Source organism: Antedon mediterranea, chromosome 7 (genome assembly GCF_964355755.1).
Source record: "Antedon mediterranea chromosome 7, ecAntMedi1.1, whole genome shotgun sequence".
Classification (NCBI taxonomy): Eukaryota; Metazoa; Echinodermata; class Crinoidea; order Comatulida; family Antedonidae; genus Antedon; species Antedon mediterranea.
Window position 1 is genome coordinate 29,526,169 of NC_092676.1, and position 19,245 is coordinate 29,545,413.

General features: G+C 35.0%; 3 protein-coding genes across 5 annotated transcripts; 2 read left to right on the top strand and 1 right to left on the bottom strand.

Moving 5' to 3' along the window:
- Positions 1-72: 72 nt before the first annotated feature.
- LOC140055614 (uncharacterized) lies at positions 73-4,725 on the bottom strand. Its single transcript, XM_072100952.1, has 8 exons — positions 4,680-4,725; positions 3,950-4,174; positions 3,092-3,256; positions 1,709-1,762; positions 1,403-1,447; positions 1,144-1,170; positions 314-898; positions 73-153 (listed from the first exon to the last, which is right to left on the bottom strand). Exons 2-8 carry the CDS (start codon positions 4,165-4,167, stop codon positions 123-125), a joined length of 1,125 nt encoding a protein of 374 aa, XP_071957053.1. The 5' UTR covers positions 4,168-4,174; positions 4,680-4,725; the 3' UTR covers positions 73-122.
- A 394-nt stretch (positions 4,726-5,119) lies between these two features.
- On the top strand, positions 5,120-11,029 carry LOC140055615 (serine/arginine-rich splicing factor 7-like). Of its 3 annotated transcripts, XR_011846676.1 has the most exons (6): positions 5,120-5,188; positions 7,912-8,150; positions 8,386-8,559; positions 9,093-9,593; positions 9,953-10,054; positions 10,618-10,653. XR_011846676.1 is itself a non-coding variant. In XM_072100953.1 (5 exons), exons 2-5 carry the CDS (start codon positions 7,924-7,926, stop codon positions 10,685-10,687), a joined length of 573 nt encoding a protein of 190 aa, XP_071957054.1. In that variant the 5' UTR covers positions 5,120-5,188; positions 7,912-7,923; the 3' UTR covers positions 10,688-11,029. The 3 variants fall into 3 exon arrangements, 1 of the variants encoding a protein (XP_071957054.1); XR_011846675.1 differs by having other exon boundaries at positions 9,093-10,054; positions 10,618-10,665; XM_072100953.1 differs by lacking the exon at positions 9,093-9,593 and having other exon boundaries at positions 10,618-11,029.
- A 3,870-nt stretch (positions 11,030-14,899) lies between these two features.
- On the top strand, positions 14,900-16,960 carry LOC140054691 (dehydrodolichyl diphosphate synthase complex subunit nus1-like). The gene is made up of 5 exons (XM_072099769.1): positions 14,900-15,282; positions 15,516-15,647; positions 15,891-16,046; positions 16,251-16,350; positions 16,643-16,960. Exons 1-5 carry the CDS (start codon positions 14,949-14,951, stop codon positions 16,731-16,733), a joined length of 813 nt encoding a protein of 270 aa, XP_071955870.1. The 5' UTR covers positions 14,900-14,948; the 3' UTR covers positions 16,734-16,960.
- The last annotated feature ends 2,285 nt before the right edge of the window (positions 16,961-19,245 follow it).

Here is a 19,245-nt window from a genome sequence, read left to right on the forward strand (position 1 = left end):
ATACAATGAACCATCTAGACTTACTTGCTTGTTTTACTTTACCATATCTAGATTGTATATAGTATTAGTGTATCATTTACAGACCTTTAGCTATTGTGTACTAACAATTTAAAACAGTGTTTTTATTCATCATCACTACCAGATCTTGAGGGACTGAAATGAAGAAGAAAACAACAATTTAAATAACTTTTTACAATATGATTTAATTACAAATCAACTCCTAGAAATTGGTTTAGAACATGTCCTTATTTGGACGGTCTCTTGGATAAATTGAAGCTTTAATTGCTGCATAGTTCTTTTGCTAGATACTTACTTTTCTCTTATTGGTGACCTACTGGCACTCTTCATTTGCCTTGGTGGACTGACAGACATCCTAGGTGACGACGCCCCGTTAATAGAACATGGCGATCTTGACTGCTGTCGTTCTTGACTTCTAGAATGAGCACGTTCTACACTTCTTGATCGATCTTTGCTTTTTGATCGTGAGCGGGCCTTGTCTTCATTTCTATGACCGGAACGATGCCTTTCCCTGCTGTGTGAGCGCGATCTGTTACGGTGCGAGCCTGATCGATCTCTTCTAGTTCCTTTAGACCCTGATCTATCTCTTTCCTTACTTCTTGAGGCTTCTCTCCCTTTGCTTTTCGATCTTGATCTATCCTTTTCCCTGCTCTTTGATCGAGAGCGTTCTTTATCTTTGCTTTTCGATCGTTCTCTCCCACTTTCAGAGTGAGTACGCCTTCTTTCGGTGCTCTTTGATCGTGAACCACCTCTTTCCTTCGACTTTGATCGGTCTTTTCGTTCCTTATCTTTGCTCCTAGATCGGGATCTGTCTTTTCTTGGGCTTCGTGATCTAGCACGTTTCGGACTTCTTGATCTTCTTGGTCTTGGTGATCGAGATCTACAAAATGTTCAAATATTGTGTTCATATATATGTCGTTGCACTGACAAAGGGCAAGTTTTGCCCGAAAGCTCTGCTAATTTTTTTCTGGCTGTTTTGCTCATCTTATTCTGTATCTCATTTGAGATTCAGCCACTGATACCCACAGCATTGTCATTTTTTGCCTTTGAATATATATTTTATTGAGAATATTTATTATTTCTGTTTACACATGTTGTAAAATGTTCACTTTTAAACACACTTACCTTCTTTGATTCCTTGTATACGATGACCTGAAATCAGAAAAGTTAACGTATGTCAAATTTATAAATTATAGAAAATTTCCAAATATAAAACAGACAAATTTTATAATGTTAAAGTATTGTATAACTCAAAAAGTCAAATAAACGACAATCAAGTAAGCTAATACTTTGTTTAATGTATGCCAATGATCACAAAAAAGATGCTTTTATAAAAAAACATCTTACAAGTATTGGCAAAGAAATTAATGATTCATTCATTTACCTTTGTGGTGAACGACTTCGGCTTCTCTTACTGTAGCGTCTTCGTCTAAAACAAGAAAATCGGCCAAATTTTCATTTGATGTTAAAATACTTCTTATTACAAATGAAAATTGATTTATATTATACTTAAATAGAAAAAAGTATGTTAAAGTATTGTATAACTCAAAAGTGCAGTAAACAACAAGTGAGAAAGCTAATACTTTGTTTAATGTATGCCAACAGAAACAACCAAAATGCTTTTAGAAACCAAACATCTTCTTACAAGTATCGGCAATGAATAATGCATACACGTTAGATAAACACTCACCCTTTGCTGCGGCTTCGTGAACGTCTTTTTGGCGACCGAGATCGAGAACGAGAACTGGAAAAATAAACAGATCGACAAACATGGTAATATATAAAAATTAATTAACCTTCTCCTGAAAATTAATCTGCATATCATGTTATAAATTCCATATAAATGGAATGCTATCCAATCCAATTTTATTTTGGGAATTTATTTTTAATTATCTGCAACAAAATAGGTAGATTTTTTAAAATTTATTACAGGAAATCACAAAATGGTAATCCAATTTATTCGTTAAACCCCCATCACACACCTCATTGGGTTTTCTTCTTACTTACCACCCATTATACCCATTTTTTTCAGTATTATCTACTTAGCAACCATTAACCATCTCAGGTCGTCCACAACCAATCCACTTTAAGCGAGGTCACAGGTGATTGCACATGCTCTCTCTACCACCAATAACAACCACTAACAAAACCTAGTAGGACACCACCAGTTGTCCACCGTGGAACAATCCTACACCATCAGTAGGACACTGCTGATACCACGCAAGAATCATACACCATTTATGACCTTTAACCCCATAACAAGACCACTTTGTCCACCAATGCACGCAGCCTGACGATGGGTGTATAGAAATGTCATAATAAAATCACGGGCATGTTGTTACATGAATTTTACAATTTTTTTACATGCAACTATATTTTGTAATTTTTAAACAATTTCAGCACTTGGTTGGGTAACTTGCCAAGAAATAAAGTTTAACCCAAAGGGTTGTCACAAAAATTAATTTCCGTAAATTCCTCTGGTATAATCCCACCCCTGACTGTGGTACTTCTTTTCCAAGGAGGGGGAAAAATAAGTCAACCGCCTGTCACTAAATCACTTTATTCATCTAGATATGAAGAATTTTTTTTGTATTATTTTCCAGCTGCATTTGTTACTTTCTAAAACCCCTTTGTAAGTAAAAAATGAATAAAATAAGTTGATAGTTTATTGAATAATTTGTACAGAAGAACAAACCTTAATTGTTTTTCAAATGCTTCTATGGATTATCTTAAAATAATGTATTGTCGTTTATGTTAACTGTAGTTAAATTATTTGTAGGTAAAAAATATCTTCTTTCTAATATAAAAATGGTCAACTAAAGTTGAATAAACTTCTAAAAGTCTTAACAATAATGTGCTTTAACCATGCATAGTGTGTTAAGTTCATTTAGTCAGACACATTCATTATCAATATATTAATTATGCTCATTGTTGTTGGTATATTTATTATGTTACTCTGTATTTTGCTCTATTATTGTGGAAATAAATATTATTATTAACCTGGTGCAGGCCCACTTAAGTTCTTTCACCTGTATTTACAAGCTTATTGGGATAAACTTTATAAAATACAAACCTGCTATATCTCCTATAACCACGAGTAAACATGTAACAATCACGTGCAAAGTGACCTCTATCTCCGCATTGGTAACACCGCATACTCGGGTCATACCCACGTCGAAAGCGTCCACGAGTACGAGGCCTGGCCAGTGAACAAGATATGCGATTCCCACGTACAGTTCTAACAAAAAGATATAATTAAAATATAACAATCTATTAAAGATGTATTGTCCCTTTGACTAATTCCAAAAAAATTTTGTACAAAATATTTCGAAAAAAAAGTGGGTCATTTTGAAGTATCATAATAGTTATTAACTTCCACCAAAAATTAGTCGAAAAAAAAAATCATTTAATTGAAATACAGACGTTTTTTTTGTTCAAAAAATAACTTTTGACTTACAGTCAAAGTTTTCGATCAAAACATATCCCATAACGCAACGCGCTTGTTTGGCTACTTTGTATGCATAATCATAAAACTTCCTCGCGATCTGTGTGAAAACACCTTCTCAACCGTGCCGAGTTGTAAACAATCCTAATTAGCATCATGAATACTCGTGTTTTGAGATCTTTCTTTACTTTCGCTTGCGACGATATTCCAGACGAAATATAATCAAATTAATTTACCTGTTAATTACGTAAACTTGTTGTTTTTGGCTCGAATTTTCAACTTAAAGTGAATAACTTTAATATTACTTTGATATGGTCAATTTAAATTTAGAATATTTTGACCTTCATTTTTTGTGTTTTAAGGGACAATACGTCATCTTTAAGTTTTAAGTGATGGAAATTTAAAGTACAGATCACAGTACTCAGTCATAATAGTTAATAGTAGTAACTGAATTCTTTCTTAAACAATGTCTGCAGTCCTCTTTACCTTCCGTTCATCTCTCTAATTGCATCTTCTGCATCACGTTTCTTTTCAAAAACAATAAACGCAAAACAAGGTGGATTTCGGGCAACCCACACTTCATTTATATGACCAAATTTCTCAAAGGCTTTTTCCAGTTCCCTGCTTGATACGTCAAGACCCAAGTCACCAACATACACTCTGGCTCCTTCGTCGTCATCTTCGCTGTCACTGTAACGTCCCATTATTAACCTGAAGTAAAATTTTACACAATAATCCATTAATTCAAAAGGCACACATACAAATTAAAAAAAGACGAAATGGGCTGGCCTAGTAGTAGTACTAACTAGCCTAGTAGTAGTAGTACTAGCCTAGGTAGTAGTAATACTGTATGTATATAGAATACAGGTAGCCTTTACCAATGCTAGCTTGGACTCTTCTATAAGTAGAAAGCCACCTCAGTACAGTAATATCTATCCCGCCTAGGCCTACCTAGTGGCTTTTTTAGGCTACCTAACCTGAGCTAGCTAGGCCTAGCCTCAAATTCTGCTGCTGAACTGTATCTCATCTCATCTGAACCAACATTTTCATCATCAAAACCAGTTTATAAAATATCTCACTACACTCGGGTGGATTTCAAGATATTACTGTACTGATGTGGCTACACACAATATACATCGGATCCTACACATCTATAAGTTTTTTTCAAATTATCAACTATTTAATTCGGCTCTAAAATGCAATCTTTTGAGCTTACAAAAAAGGAAAGTGCTGTCTCTGCGCTGCCTAGCGTGGAAAAGATCTTGGTCCAAAAATAAATGATTCGCTTCAGCAAGCTGGCGTCCTTTTTGTGGTGGTTTCTGGTTGGTTGATTGCCACAAGTATCAATCACGTGTGTACACGTTTAAAATTTAAATTAAAAATCGTTTACAGAACAAATATACAAATTGCATTTTAAACAATAATATATTTTAAAAACTAAAAAAATACATTTTATAATTATAATAATTGATTAATAGTAGTTTTCAATCAAGAAAATGATTAAATTTGGAAGAAATACTTTGTTTGTGAATGCTTCTTGAAGCCAATTTGATGATTTAAATCAATCAGTAGGTTGCGCATCAAAGGAGGAGACGCGTGACGCTTTTTTTTTCACACACGACACCGTATTCGACTCATTTGCATTTCGAGACTCGACCCTGGCTGGTGGGAATTCGACTGGTGTGTGTACATGCTGTGTTTTTGATTTGAGAAAGTCGGAAAACGGTAGGGAAAACATGATTTGTATGAAACGTAATATGGTATACTTAGTAATTTAACATAGAGAAGTAAATTTTGACAAATAATAATAAGCATATATTATATGTACATTACTGTTGTGTTTAATTTGATTGCTTTACTCCCTCTTTTCTTTTCCTTTATTTAGTTTGTTAGATAGCTAGCCTACTATTATAGGCCTACTAGCTAGGCTAATAGGCCTCTCTAATCCTAGGCCTACACCAACGGTTCAAGAACAACATGGATGGATGGGGGACCGCATTTTTCTGCGGTTATCCCTAGCCATTTAATCCGCGTGTTGTATTTTTTGCATCTTGTCTGTGTTGTTCCATGGTTTGTCGGTCGGTTTGTCTTGCACTGTTTAGGGCTAGGCTAAAGTCTTTAATACTCTTAGACAATATTTTTAAGTGAATTTAGGACTTCGTTGAAATTGTTTGATTCAAATAAAAAAAATAGTTTTTTTCCCATCTTAGCTATTTACAACTGACTGCTCCTAGCTATATGACAACTTGGTCATACTTGTCCTCGTCCGGTACAGTTTATGATAGAAAAAGATTCCGAGTACTTAAACTTAATTAAATATATATTTCTATTTCTAGAAGCTAGTTAAAATATTGTTAAACATTTCATTCTAAGATTGTCGGCTTCAACGCCACAAAATATCACTCATCAAAGTTGATTGTGGCTCTCAGTCTCCATACTAACCATCAAAGTTTTTTTTTTTTTTATTCAACAATAGTATTTGTTTAATACAGCTCAAAAATTTGATGGAGGAGGTGGATGTGACGCCAGGTATGAAGTTTATTACTTCATGTAAAAAACTAACTCATTCATTTTGATTGGTGTGAAAATAAAATAAAAATAAATAAAATAATAGTGGTCAGGTTAATTAAAATCTTTTTTATTTTATCAAATCTTGATTTTCTTATGAATGAATCTGGAAGTTCTTTGAGTAAACAAAGACAAATTGAACAAAGAAAGGTGTAATAATAATAGGATAAGGTAGCCTTGTACTTTAACCTAAAATTCTGTCCTATTAGTATACCCCTTTTTTTTCCGTTGTTCTGGTGCCAAGTTTACTGTTTAGTAACAATCATTCCAGTTCCAGTTATGGAAATGTTTTCTTATTTCTTTAATATTTACTGTACCCTTTTAATAGATATTCCCAGTTGATATTAAAAGCTTACTTATTTAATGCTGTTCCGCTGAATAGACTTTTCATTCATTCATCTTTTATTTCGGAAAAAAAAATTCTCCATAGCTCAGTAACAAATTAGTGTGTATTATTGTAAATATAACAAATATAGATATATAAAAAAAAACCTACGCCACATAGTGGTTTCTGTCTCAAATGCTCTGTTTATTTATGCTGTGAATTTTCTTCCAAGTTTTCTGTCAGATGCTATGTCCTTTATTTTCTGTAGGTTCGTTGCAATTTTTAATTTTGTTAGTAGTGTGGTAATATAATGCTTTCAAGTCCCTTTGTATGTTATTGGTAAAGTGCACACTGGTCTCTCTATGGATTTGGTCAATGTTAATGTTACCGACAGGGCCGTAGACAGCATTAAGCAAATTTTCACTACTCAGCCTAATTCCCCAGCAGAGATCGTCGTATTTACCGTATATTTCGGTGTATAAGTCGCACTTTTGACACGCAAATTTGACCTCCAAATTAAGGGTGCGTCTTATACACCGAACATAAATGCCTCACCACACAGATTGTACATAGGCCTAGGCTACCGTCACCTCGTTTGCTAGGCCTGAGTAGGCTAGGCCTAGCTACAGTAACTAACTAACGTAACGGCAACCTGCTTCTGCCTAGGCTAGGCCTAGTTTTCAAGTCATTTTAGCATGATGTTATACTAAATATGATGAAAAGATTTGTTCATTATGGCGCTCCGATAAAATTTCATTTGTAAACGTTTACGTCGTACGATTGGAATAGTATTTATTTATACAGTAGTTATACGCACGATCGCCGTACATCAAGCGCAAGCCCTTCTTTTGGTGGCACATGGTGTGCGGTATTCGACTAGTATATTCTCCAGGTGATTATAGCATGGACCTAGCGTACACACTTCTCGGATACATAGATACTAATCGAATACGATTGTCCGTGAAAACGTGCGCCCTCTCGAAATGATCGAGCGAGGCTAGCCCACACACGTGCGTGTTACACACACGGTCATGCACTCGATGTTGCGGCGAAACTCATGAATAACAAGTTAGAAAGAACTTGTTGAGGCTGGGCGCGGCCGAGCCTAGGTAAGAAAAAATCTAAATAAAGGACGCCGTTGTAGATATAACAAAATATATTATCACAATAATATTGATTACAATTTAAAAAAACATTGTTTTGATGAAATATAAGGTGCGTCTTATACATCGACGATATAAAAAATACCGATATTTTACTCTCAGTTGGGGGTGCGTCTTATACACAGGTGCGACTTATACACCGAAATATACGGTAATAATTATATTTAAAGCATCTTTGTCTCGTCTGTTTTTAACCCCTCACTTTGGCCTTGACTGACGTATATTTGTAGGTGTTTATTACAAGCTTACCAACTGTACAGTATTATCAAATTGTTAGTCATTGAATGCGCACACCCCCACAATTTCCAAATTGGGAAAGGCATCAAGGAATTGAAATACAGTATTAACTATTCTACAATTTGAGGTAAAAAATAAATTATTTATCTTTTCAGAAATTGAAAACAATGTCGTCGGATGCTAGAGGACATTTTAGAGATCATGGTCCATTGGGATGCAAGGTGTATGTAGGAGATGTTGGACCCGGTGCAGCCAGGCATGACCTGGAGGACGTATTTGGCTATTACGGACCTTTGAAGAATGTTTGGGTCGCTCGAAACCCGCCTGGTTTTGCTTTTATTGAATTTGAAGATCCTCGTGATGCTGAGGATGCTGTGCGTGGTATGGATGGCAGGTAATTAATTTCTTAAAAACTAAATTGTTTTGTTATGACAAACAACAAAAGGTTCTGATTTTTGTTACCATTAAGTCCACAGCGCTCTGATCTTTAAACAATTTGTGAACATTGAGACAGTCAAGGCTTGTCATAGAAAGTTGATTCTAAACAGAATCTGGTTACAGCACCACTTTATTCACTTACAGTAAAAGGCAATTGGTTCAAAATTGTACACATGTTTTTTTTTTAATAGAAATATTTGTGGACGAAGAGTGAGAGTTGAAATGTCAACCGGTGAAACAAGGCGCTCAAGAAGAAGTGGGCCACCTCGACGCTCCGCACATGGCGAACGGTGTTACGAATGTGGCAAAATTGGTCACTTCGCAAGAGATTGTCGCCCTCGTCAGCATCAGAGACGTCGTTCAAGGTCAAGGTCTTTTTCTTATTAATAAGAAACAATAAATTCAAATTATTTTTAAATATATTTTTTCAAGATTTTGTAACGTTTTTTAAAAAAGTTTTTGTAAAACTAACATTCTATGCAATTTACTGTTTTATGCAGTTTGTCTAAATGATAACTAATCTACTCTATGAAAGCCAAATACCCTTTTTTACTACAGATAGCCCCCAGTACATCTGATTCCTTATACAAAGTTATTGTTGGACAGAATCTGTTTTCAGGGTTTAAGTATTATATTCGGATTGATTCTTTTGTATAAAATTTTAACGAAAGTTGTACATATTTTGATAATATTTAATATATTTATAAGTAGGGAAATTAGTGATTAAGAACTTATTTAATCAAGAATAATTTATTTGTTTATAAATAAATTTATTAATGAAGATGATATATTAATTTTGTTTTTTTTATCAATGTACATTAAAAAAATGTAAAAACAGAATACATATATACAACTAAGATCAGTATCAAAATGAACTGCTTGTGACCTCGTTTTTCAGGTGTAATACGATCAGCTCGTCTCACACACCCTCCCCATCTAGCCTCTTTCACCAGAATGCGATTATGAACAGTTCATCTAGCCATTCTCTAGCCTCTTTCACCAGAATGCGATATGAACGGTTTATCTAGCCATTCTCTAGCCTCTTTCACCAGAATGCGATATGAACCATCTAGTCATATTCTTAGCCTCTTCACATACTTGTGTGCGAGCTTGAAACTCCCACCCATGCCGCTCAATCGTGAAAGAGTACGGTCTTAAGATTACATCATTATTCCTCCGAGAACAACAGTTAAAACAACTAGATCGGCGTCTTAATTCATCACTGCACATGTTGGCGCCCACCTAGATTTATCTCAGCTTATTAAATTGCGATGCATCGCGCGTCTGTTGCCGCCTGAGTTTCAGCCAGCTTCATATAATAATTCATCCCTCCCAGTCTACCAGACAACACGTCACATAGTCACATCACCTTATGCTTTTCGTTTACAGCTAAGAGTAGGTATGGTAAAATGTTGAAAGGCATGCCTGGCCATTTTATGAACAACATTCTACATAATAATGTCATTTAAATGTCAAAGTTTTCGCATTTTAAGAAATCCATAAAAAGTAATAAATGTATACATTTGGTGGTGGGACAAGTACTTTATTTTTTTACTATTTTTTATGTTATAATATTTGGACAAAATACATTGAATCATACAATCAATATGCTACAATGTATTCCTAATTATTGGTATTAAACAAGAGGCCCATTTAAATGAGGTTGTATATATGTTGAAATAAAAGTGTATAGTAGTAATCGCGTTATTCCCACAATTTGGCTTCAGGATACTAACATTAATTTTTCTTATGATGTAGGTCTTTCTCTCCGAGACGATCATACTCCCCCAAACGTGGTTACAGTCGAAGTAGGAGTCGCAGTAGAAGCAGGTCGCGATCACACGAAAATCGTCGTAAAAGGTAAAAAACATTAAACTTGTTGAACACTATAGGCTTGTTTACTACAAAGCACTTCTGATATATTTTAGGTTGTTTTTGTGATAGATGTTTTTGTTAATTTCCTGTTGGTATTTTTGTTTTTTTATTTGGATGTACATTATTATCTTAAATAAAGGGAAAGAATGAAAGAAACTGATATACAATTACAGTATATATTTTAAAAATTTGGTCAAGGATTCTTGGTGAACCAAAACCATTTTGCTTTTTGGTTAACCAGTCTTTTGGATTTTGAACTCTTTTGTTTTGTTGATATAAAGTTTTCTTTTGTTATGTATTTGTTCTTTTCTCACAAAGTAAATGAAATAAAGGAACATCAATTGTCTAACCCATTGCTAGTACTGTATTGTGCTACTATTTGTTAGCCTTGCATTGAATGTTAACAAAAGCCATTGATAGTTTAAGAGCCCATGGACTAACCACCACACTCACAAGACCCATACATACTCACTAACTCCATACAAAGCACATTGTCCAAAAAGCAATAAGATTAACAACTTAACATGATATAAAACTTTCTTTTACAGCCGCTCCAGTTCGTACTCGCGAGGCCGTGATAACTACCAACAAAGAAATGGGTCCACAGATCGTACCTAAGCGTTGCTGTACCCATTGGACTCGCACTTGGACAATAGTTGGAATGTTATCAATCGTTCTTAGCATACGGAAAATAAATATTAATCGTGAAAATTTTAATGAATCAGATACATAGATCAGAAATCTTGTAACTATTTTAGTATTTTTGGCCGATTCATTTTGTTAATGTTTCTAGTTTCAGTCAAAAACCACATCCAATTTTTGTACATGTTTTTTTTTTAATGTATGTCTCTGCTTTTTATTTAAAGTTGGTTAAATTAGTTTTCGGATGTTATACTAGGCCTAATGCCGTTTGTGCTTATTGTCTCATAAACTTTGTGTATATTACTTCATTTCCAGTTTTAATAATAATAAATAAAACATCTTTTCGAAATATTGTGTGTGCTTTTTTTGTGTTATTTTTAAAGTTAAATCATTTTAAAGATGAACATGAACAATTAAGATTATTCAAATCAGGATTTGAATAAATTATGAAATGTTATCACTTCTATAGAAAAAAAATGGGAAAAATAATTATTTCACTTAAAATAAATGGTTAAATTCAACCAAAGACCTATTGGCTGGGAGCCAATTTCACTATATTTTGTTTAAATTACATTTTCTTTTTTCAGGTAAATGCATTTTTTTTTTTTTTTTTTGTCAAAGGCGATAACTATTAGGTGACATTAAAATGGCATATTCAACTACAAAATGTGAAAGAATTATTTTTTCAAGGGACAATACATCTTTAAATGATACAGGGAAATTGGAAAATGTATGGATATAGTGTCTACAAATATAACTATTATTATGGAATACGTGTTTCCCCGATACAAAAAGACTTGGACCGATTGTCAGCGATGCAGCTTAAATGTGGCTGTTGCGATTTCCAATTAAAACTAAAAAGAAACATTTCTATATACAGTACTGTAATTATCTGTAATTATATATGAATATAATATTATATACAGTAATAATTATTTAATACGATACATTTACAAAATATTATTAGTTGTTATTCTACCAGGTTCAGTTCTGATGGTAATTTGTTATTACCTAAGGTTGAATCTGGTAGAAGATAATTTGTTTTTAGGGGTACTCCGATCTGGAATGCTGATGGTGGATTATTTGGGATGTTGGGTGGGTGGGGTGAGAGAGTGATCAGGTGGATTATTTGGGATGTTGGGTGGGTGGGGTGAGAGAGTGATCAGGTGGATTATTTGGGATGTTGGGTGGGTGGGGTGTTCTATTCTATTGTTTTTGTAAAGCTGGTTTGTGATTTTACTGTTATTGTGTATGGGCGGCCCTCTGGGATAACAGTTTTTTTACTGAAGAGGTTACGAAGTTATAAAGAATAATAAATGAAAATACTGGCTACCAGGAAAGTACAAAAGCAGCATACGATTGTCACCAACAAATTGTTGTCTCGGGCTAAACTTGAAATTAAAGAAAACCGTTATTTTTATGATTAATAATTGTATTGCAAACCTAAACTATTTAAAAATTGATTATAAAGTCATTGCACCCTGATTTAATACATTTATAAATAATTCGGTTATCGTATCAATCAGGCAGAGTTTTCTTTTGTACCAATTGAGCTATTTCTCATGACACTATTTTGAAAATTAGGCTGTTATTGAGAACGTACTTGTTACAATATTGAACTATTGTGTGACCTTTTTGAAAAATTGTTTTATGTGAATGTACTACAGTATAACAATTTGCTATACACGCAATTCACGACACGTGCCCATTATTTATGTATTAAATAACTTGCATACACTTGGCGCCAAAAGTACACATTCCGGGATAGGCCTTGGACGTGAACAATAGACTCGTTCTTCAAACTTGTATGGGCTTTTATACCGTGATGTTGACGCCCAAATTATACAAAAGGTTTTGAATTGGTACGGTACGCAAGCCAACAAATTACAAAACGTCATGGTACGATTACTTTTCGATTTCTTTCTCTTTTTTTAATAAGTTGGGTAAATAACAATGTGAAATGAATACCTGTTTCCCTTTCACGTCATCCGGGACGGATGGGGGAAGTTTCAACAAAATTGAATTGAATTCAAGTATGTAAAATCGCTTTAAATATCTACTAGTGATACACTACAGTAGCAAACAACAATTAGTAAGTTATTTTACCACTATCAGTACATCTTTATCTTTCTATAGGCCTATACAACAAAGTTGTCCTTGAGCTAATTTTAAATGTTGATAACAAATCATACGCCCAGGGTAAGCTTGGTTTTCTCTCGGACGCAATGCAATGGATTCGACCAATTACAAGCGATGGATTATTATTCGTTGCTCGTCATTAGTCGTCTCGCTTGCGTTGCGAACGTCGTCGATATACGCTCCAGCACCATACAGCATGTCACGTAAAGCCTGGTTTCCATAAAATCGCTACACGACAGAGCGTAGCGATTCTATGGAAACGCTAGAATTTGTACGTACGCGTATACGATTCAACGCCGACAAAATCGGCAAAGTTGAACATGGTTGAACTTTGCCGATTTGACTGCGATGAATCGCGTGTAGCGATTTTAATGGAAACGCTGTCGCGATTTTAATGGAAACCAGGCTTAACGAAGGGGGGGGGGGGGGGGGGAGGACCAGGGAACATTTTCGCCAGTGTAGCGTAGCAAAAAGCTATACAAAACAACCTTATTGCTACACATTTTGAAAATTGTGTAGCAAAAAATACAATACAAAACTATGTTTCTCGACTTAAAAATCAGTTTGATTAGCAATATTGCTAAACAAAATTTTTAAATGAAAATTTTCCCTGAGGACCAATCACAAGCGATCGAACTGTCGCTCGTCATTGGTTAACTTGTATGCGTTGCGTCTATTGCGTCATTGCAACGATTTATCCTTGGTCCGGTTATTCCTACCTAAAGCTTGGTTCCCACTAGAACGTAACGCAAGGACGTAAACGCAACGCAAGCGTTTTAACCAATGACAAGCGAAGTTATAGACAGTTAGCAATCACAAGCGAATAAGCCATCGCTTGTGATTGGTCAATCAATTGCGTTGCGTTACGTCCTTGTGTTGCGTCGCTAGTGGGAACCACGCTTTAGCGTGGTTTTCCACTAGCGAGTTGACCAATCACAAGCGACTGTTCGAATAGTCCATCGCATGTGATTGGTAATCACCTTGTGTTGCGTTACGTCCTTGCGTTGCGTCCTAGTGGGAACCAAGCTTTAGGATATACCAGGCAAAAACGTATAGATACGCAACGGTGATTTGACCATTATTACAATTTATGGAATATTTGAACTGTCGCTTTTCATTAATGCTTGGTTCCCACTTAAGCGTGGTTCCCACTAGCGACGCAACACAAGGACGTAACGCAACGCAAGTGAATTGATCAATCACAATTGCGATGGCTTATTCGCTTGTGATTGCTAACTGTCTATAACTTCGCTTGTCATTGGTTAAAACGCTTGCGTTGCGTTTACGTCCTTGCGTTACGTTCTAGTGGAAACAAGCTTTACGACGCAACGCAATAACGTAAGCGCAACGCAAGTGATTTGACGTCACGAGTAGGTTATTCAAACTTCGCCTGCGTTGCGACTCTAGAGTACGTCCATTTCTGCATCTCTGCTCTAGTGGAAACCACGCTTAATTGCAGTTGCGGCTTACGTACTTGTTCGTTCTCTACCTAGTGGGCTTTAAGGTGATGGTAGCTGTAACCAGTGTAGTTATCCAGAAATTACCCGCATACATAAAATGAAACAAGTATGAATTCATTTTCATTCATTTCATTTATTTATGATCAAACACATGGTTTGAAATTATTTTTATTTGTTCAAAGTTAAAAATTCACATAAAAATATGAAAATGAATTAAAAAGTTACAAATACAAATAAAACACATCATTTAAAATACAGATAAAATAGTTACATTATACATAAAATACAAAATACAAGCAAGATCGGTTTGTGAAGGGTATAGCATGAATAATACTGATCATAGGTTACAGCAGTTATAGAATAAACACAACTTAAAATAAAATAATTATAAAAAAGATACTGTTTGTTCGATTAAAAAAACTATTACTGTACTGGATGGTATCGAACACAATTTTTTTTTAAATTTTTGTCAGCAGTCGTTGGGGAGATCTGGCAAAACAATATTTTTGTAGGCCTAATTGGCGTTCCATACAGTTTTGAATAGTGACGTGTGAGACACAACATCAACAACCCCTCACGTGCCGGTGAGAAGTCGGGCTGTGTATAGATTGACTATAGCTAGGCCTAGCTAGGCGATTATGATGGCGTTTTACGAACATCTATTGCTTTCATTAATTCATTACTTAATATTCATTAGGTCATTTATATCGAAATCATTTGTACTATTTAAAAAGAATGTATCATTTTATATTGACATTCCGTTGGGCCTAGGCCTAGTGAAAAGTCACAACAGCAGAAGAAGTGTCGGGACGTGGAAGGGGATGCAGGCCGATGCGACCACCCTGACAAAGATTCCTAAACACGTTGGTATAGTTGTGGTAGAGAATGAGTTTTCTTTCTCTGATATAGCTAATATGGTTGTTTGGTGTGTGGGGTTCGGCGTTAAGTTTGTCAGCTTGTATGATACGAAAGGTGCAAAACATTTGTTGTTATTTAAAAATAAAAAAAAGATATTTATTTATAAATAATTAATAAATATTAAATTATTAGTATTAATTAATAAGTACTAGGCCTATACTACTAGCCTACTTACACCGACAGTACGTATTATTTAATGGGTTTTGGAGGAAGAGGTGTGGCATGAACATAAAGAAGACTCAAGACCTAAACTAATGTATTCCATTTCTCATTATTGAATTCTACAGGAAAGTTGAAACAAAATGACCAAGCTGTTGCAACTGAAATTTATGAAAAGCAGGAAAAATTTTTCAATGAAGATAAATGTCAATTTTCATTTGAAGTTGGAAAAGGTTACATAGATAGTAAAAATAATGGTGGTAAGTTGAAACCTGTAATACTCTCTTCACATCTGAGATGTTCCGAGTTTTTAATAATGATCCAATAGTAAGTAGTACCCCTTTCAACAATACTTTATCACAGATATTTTGTAAGGTTCAATGCACTCTACTGTATATGTGATGTATGTAGTATAAACTAATACATTAGTTATTTGATAATTGCATATAGGCGTTATAATAACATTATTATGTACTACTGTTTGTTTACAATTTTTATTTTAGTATCAGATACTGGAAAAATTAGTATAAAATTGTTATCCTCTACGGATGGCCGCCAAGATGTAGCAAAAATATCACAACAATTGTGTCAAGCTATTCAAGACAAAACTAAATGTATTGAAGATGTTAACCTATCACAAATGGAGACACTAATGCAAGGTATAACTAACTCCACTTTTTCATACTTTTTAAACTCCTTTTCCCAATAATGATGTCACTGCACGGGCATATCCAGATCCCCCTTTGACAGCTAAAATGAAATTATAAACTACTTGTTTGTTGATATCTGTTTTTGAAATCCTCCCCTGCACTGTTATCAAGAGGGATAGAAATAGATTCTGATTTATGTTTTGTTTACTACAGCACGTAGTAAATGGCCAGATCCAGAGCTTGTGATTCGATGCGGTACAGTACATTCGTTGCTGGGTTACCTACCATGGCAAACAAGACTTACAGAAATCCAGTAAGAATCTTCTAAAGCACTAGTTTGACAAAAAAGAGTGTGGTAGTGGTATTTCCAAATATGGTAGTGATATGACATCACCATGTCCATATATGGGCACATCACATTTTTTTTGATAGTGTAGACACTGCTTAACACTTGAGCCACATAATCTATTTTTTTAATGTAATACACACTTGTGGGCAGGAAGTTGTTGGTTATTTATCAACTCTCTGATCTGGGTTGTGAAAATAAATAATATATTATTGAATAGTTAGTAAATGGATTAAATGTTTTGTTTGATTTTTTCCAGTTCTTTAAACTCTCATATTGGTGTTGATTATGACAGCCTATTTCATGTAATGCAGTTATACTCTAGATGTGAGCAGAGACTTGGCAAATAGTCACTAAATCAGTCTACAAAATGGATTTACATTTATCTGGTGGATTCAATTACGTTTTTTCATTAAAAAGTTAAATATATATGAAAATTATAATAAAATTGGAATAAAAACTTAATCAAATTGTAGAAGAATGATTAGAATAATAGCCTTATATACACATACATGTTTTAATAAAAAAAAAAAATGTAGAAAGATACAGCTGTGGTAATTATTATGATTTACATTAAAGACAAAACTAGTGACAATATGAAAAGCTTGTACATGATATTGAACAAGAACAATCTTGGTACAATGGGTATAGACCGGCAGCCCAGAGACATTTGGTTAGATGAGCTAGGTACCAATATCTGACTATTTGAGTGTGTTGGGGGTCACTTGAAGTGAATGAAAATGGGAGTCTGCCGGGTACCCCCTGCTGCGTCTAGACCGGGGGGACCCCGAAACGTGCTAAAAAATCGGCACAGGTTAGATGAGAGAGATACCACCTAATTTTACCACCATGGGATGCCCATTGGCATCCTTATAACAGTATCACAAACGACAGACTTTTTCTCTGCTGCAAAAGGCCCGCCAGACCCCCCGAGGGAGGGCCTAAAATGGGGTTAGCATAGATGAGTGAGGTACCACTCAAAATCAATTCCAAACGAACAAGTTGTGTTCATACAATACTAAATGGATAACAACAGACTAATTGTCTGCTGCACCGCAAGTGCCAGACACCCTAAAGTTAGACTAGAGGCCCCCCTTCCCCCAACTAACCCAGCTTAGATATTGTAGATACCACCAGCAACCAATGTTATATGATTTAGCACATTGTAAGCAATACCAAATGACCTATTACAGACTATCTGAACACTGCCCTGGCCCTGGCAGACCCCTCTAAAGTTAGACTAGAGACCCTCTTTCCCCAACTAGCCCAGCTTAGATATTGTAGATACCACCAGCAACCAATGTTATATGATTTAGCACATTGTAAGCAATCACCAAATGACCTATTACAAACTATCTGTACACTGCCTTGACCCTGGCAGACCCCTCTAAAGTTCGACTAGAGACTCCATTCCCCCCAACTGGCCTAGCTTAGATATTGTTGATACCACCAGCAACCAATGTTATAATTATGATTTAGCACATTGTAAGCAATACAAAATGACCTATAACAGACTATCTGTACACTGCCTTGGCACTGGCAGACCCCTCTAAAGTTCCCCCATTTACCCCAAGTATATAGCCTACCTTAGATATTGTAGATACCACCAGCAGCAAAAAAATAACCACCCAAAACAACATGTTTAATTGAATAAAGTTTAACTTTAATCGAACTAACACAAAACAATTGAAAATATATCACATCAATGATGATAAAATGACCATTACCATTCTAAAGGGGAAAATAGTTTAAGAGTTTCAATTAAAACTTATATATTATAAGCCAAATATATATAACAAGTATGGATTCGGGTAAATTTAGCATTCCTTGCCTTTGGATGTCAAAGATACATCCGTCTGTAACTCTTGGACATATTTTGAGAGAAAGCTTAGTAATCACCCTAATCAAATTCAGGATTGTAGTAACTTAATCTTAAGTGATTTGATTAATTAATAGTGGGTAATTTTAAATGCTGTATATTATAATCTTAATCCTGTATTCATATGTATATATATATATATTTATAAATCCAAAGGCAAATTACTGAAAAAATGACAATGCTGTGGGTATCAGTGGCTGGATCTCAATGGAGATACAAAAAAAAAAAGCGAAAAGCTAAATCAAAACGATAAAGTAAACAGCCAGAAAAGTTAGCAGAGCTTTCGCGCAACACTAGCCCTTCATCAGTGCAAGTCTTATATAGATGCGTTGAGGCTGCAAACGTGCTCAATTGGAATCAAGAGCGAATATATATTTTTATAAAGTAGATGGAACACGGACGTCTATTACACGGTGTTTCACGTTAAACGATCTTCAGGTAGACTGAACAATACCGTATCTCGATCGAAAAAAATATTTTAAAAAAAATTATAAATATATATAATTTTTTTTTTATGTACTTTATTTATGTAGATATGTAGTACTGTATCTATTAAAAAAGGTATTTGAACAAAATTAGAGATCTCAATGAGATCCAAATTGACAATTGCCGCAAAATCCTCACTGAGTTTGACGTTGAAATTCACTCTAGAACTAAGAAGTTGAAAAGAGAACTTCCTGCATCCTAGTTTCAAAACAAATTCAGGATTATCGCCAATGACTGCCGTAAACAATCAACGGTAATGGCCCGAAGGGAACATCACAAATTTGGTCTACCATGCAGACTTGGTCATTTCAACACAAATGACTCTACCTTCGGATGACTTCAGGGCTTTTAGGAAACCCTGCAGAAGGTTCGTTTGGACATATAACAAGAATCAGAGCAACACCTCTGATTCAGTTGTTGAAATTAATTGTCGACTTTCCGAAGGAGAGAAAAAACTTCCTTCCCGAGGACTTAAATTCTGCCCAAAACCAAGGCAG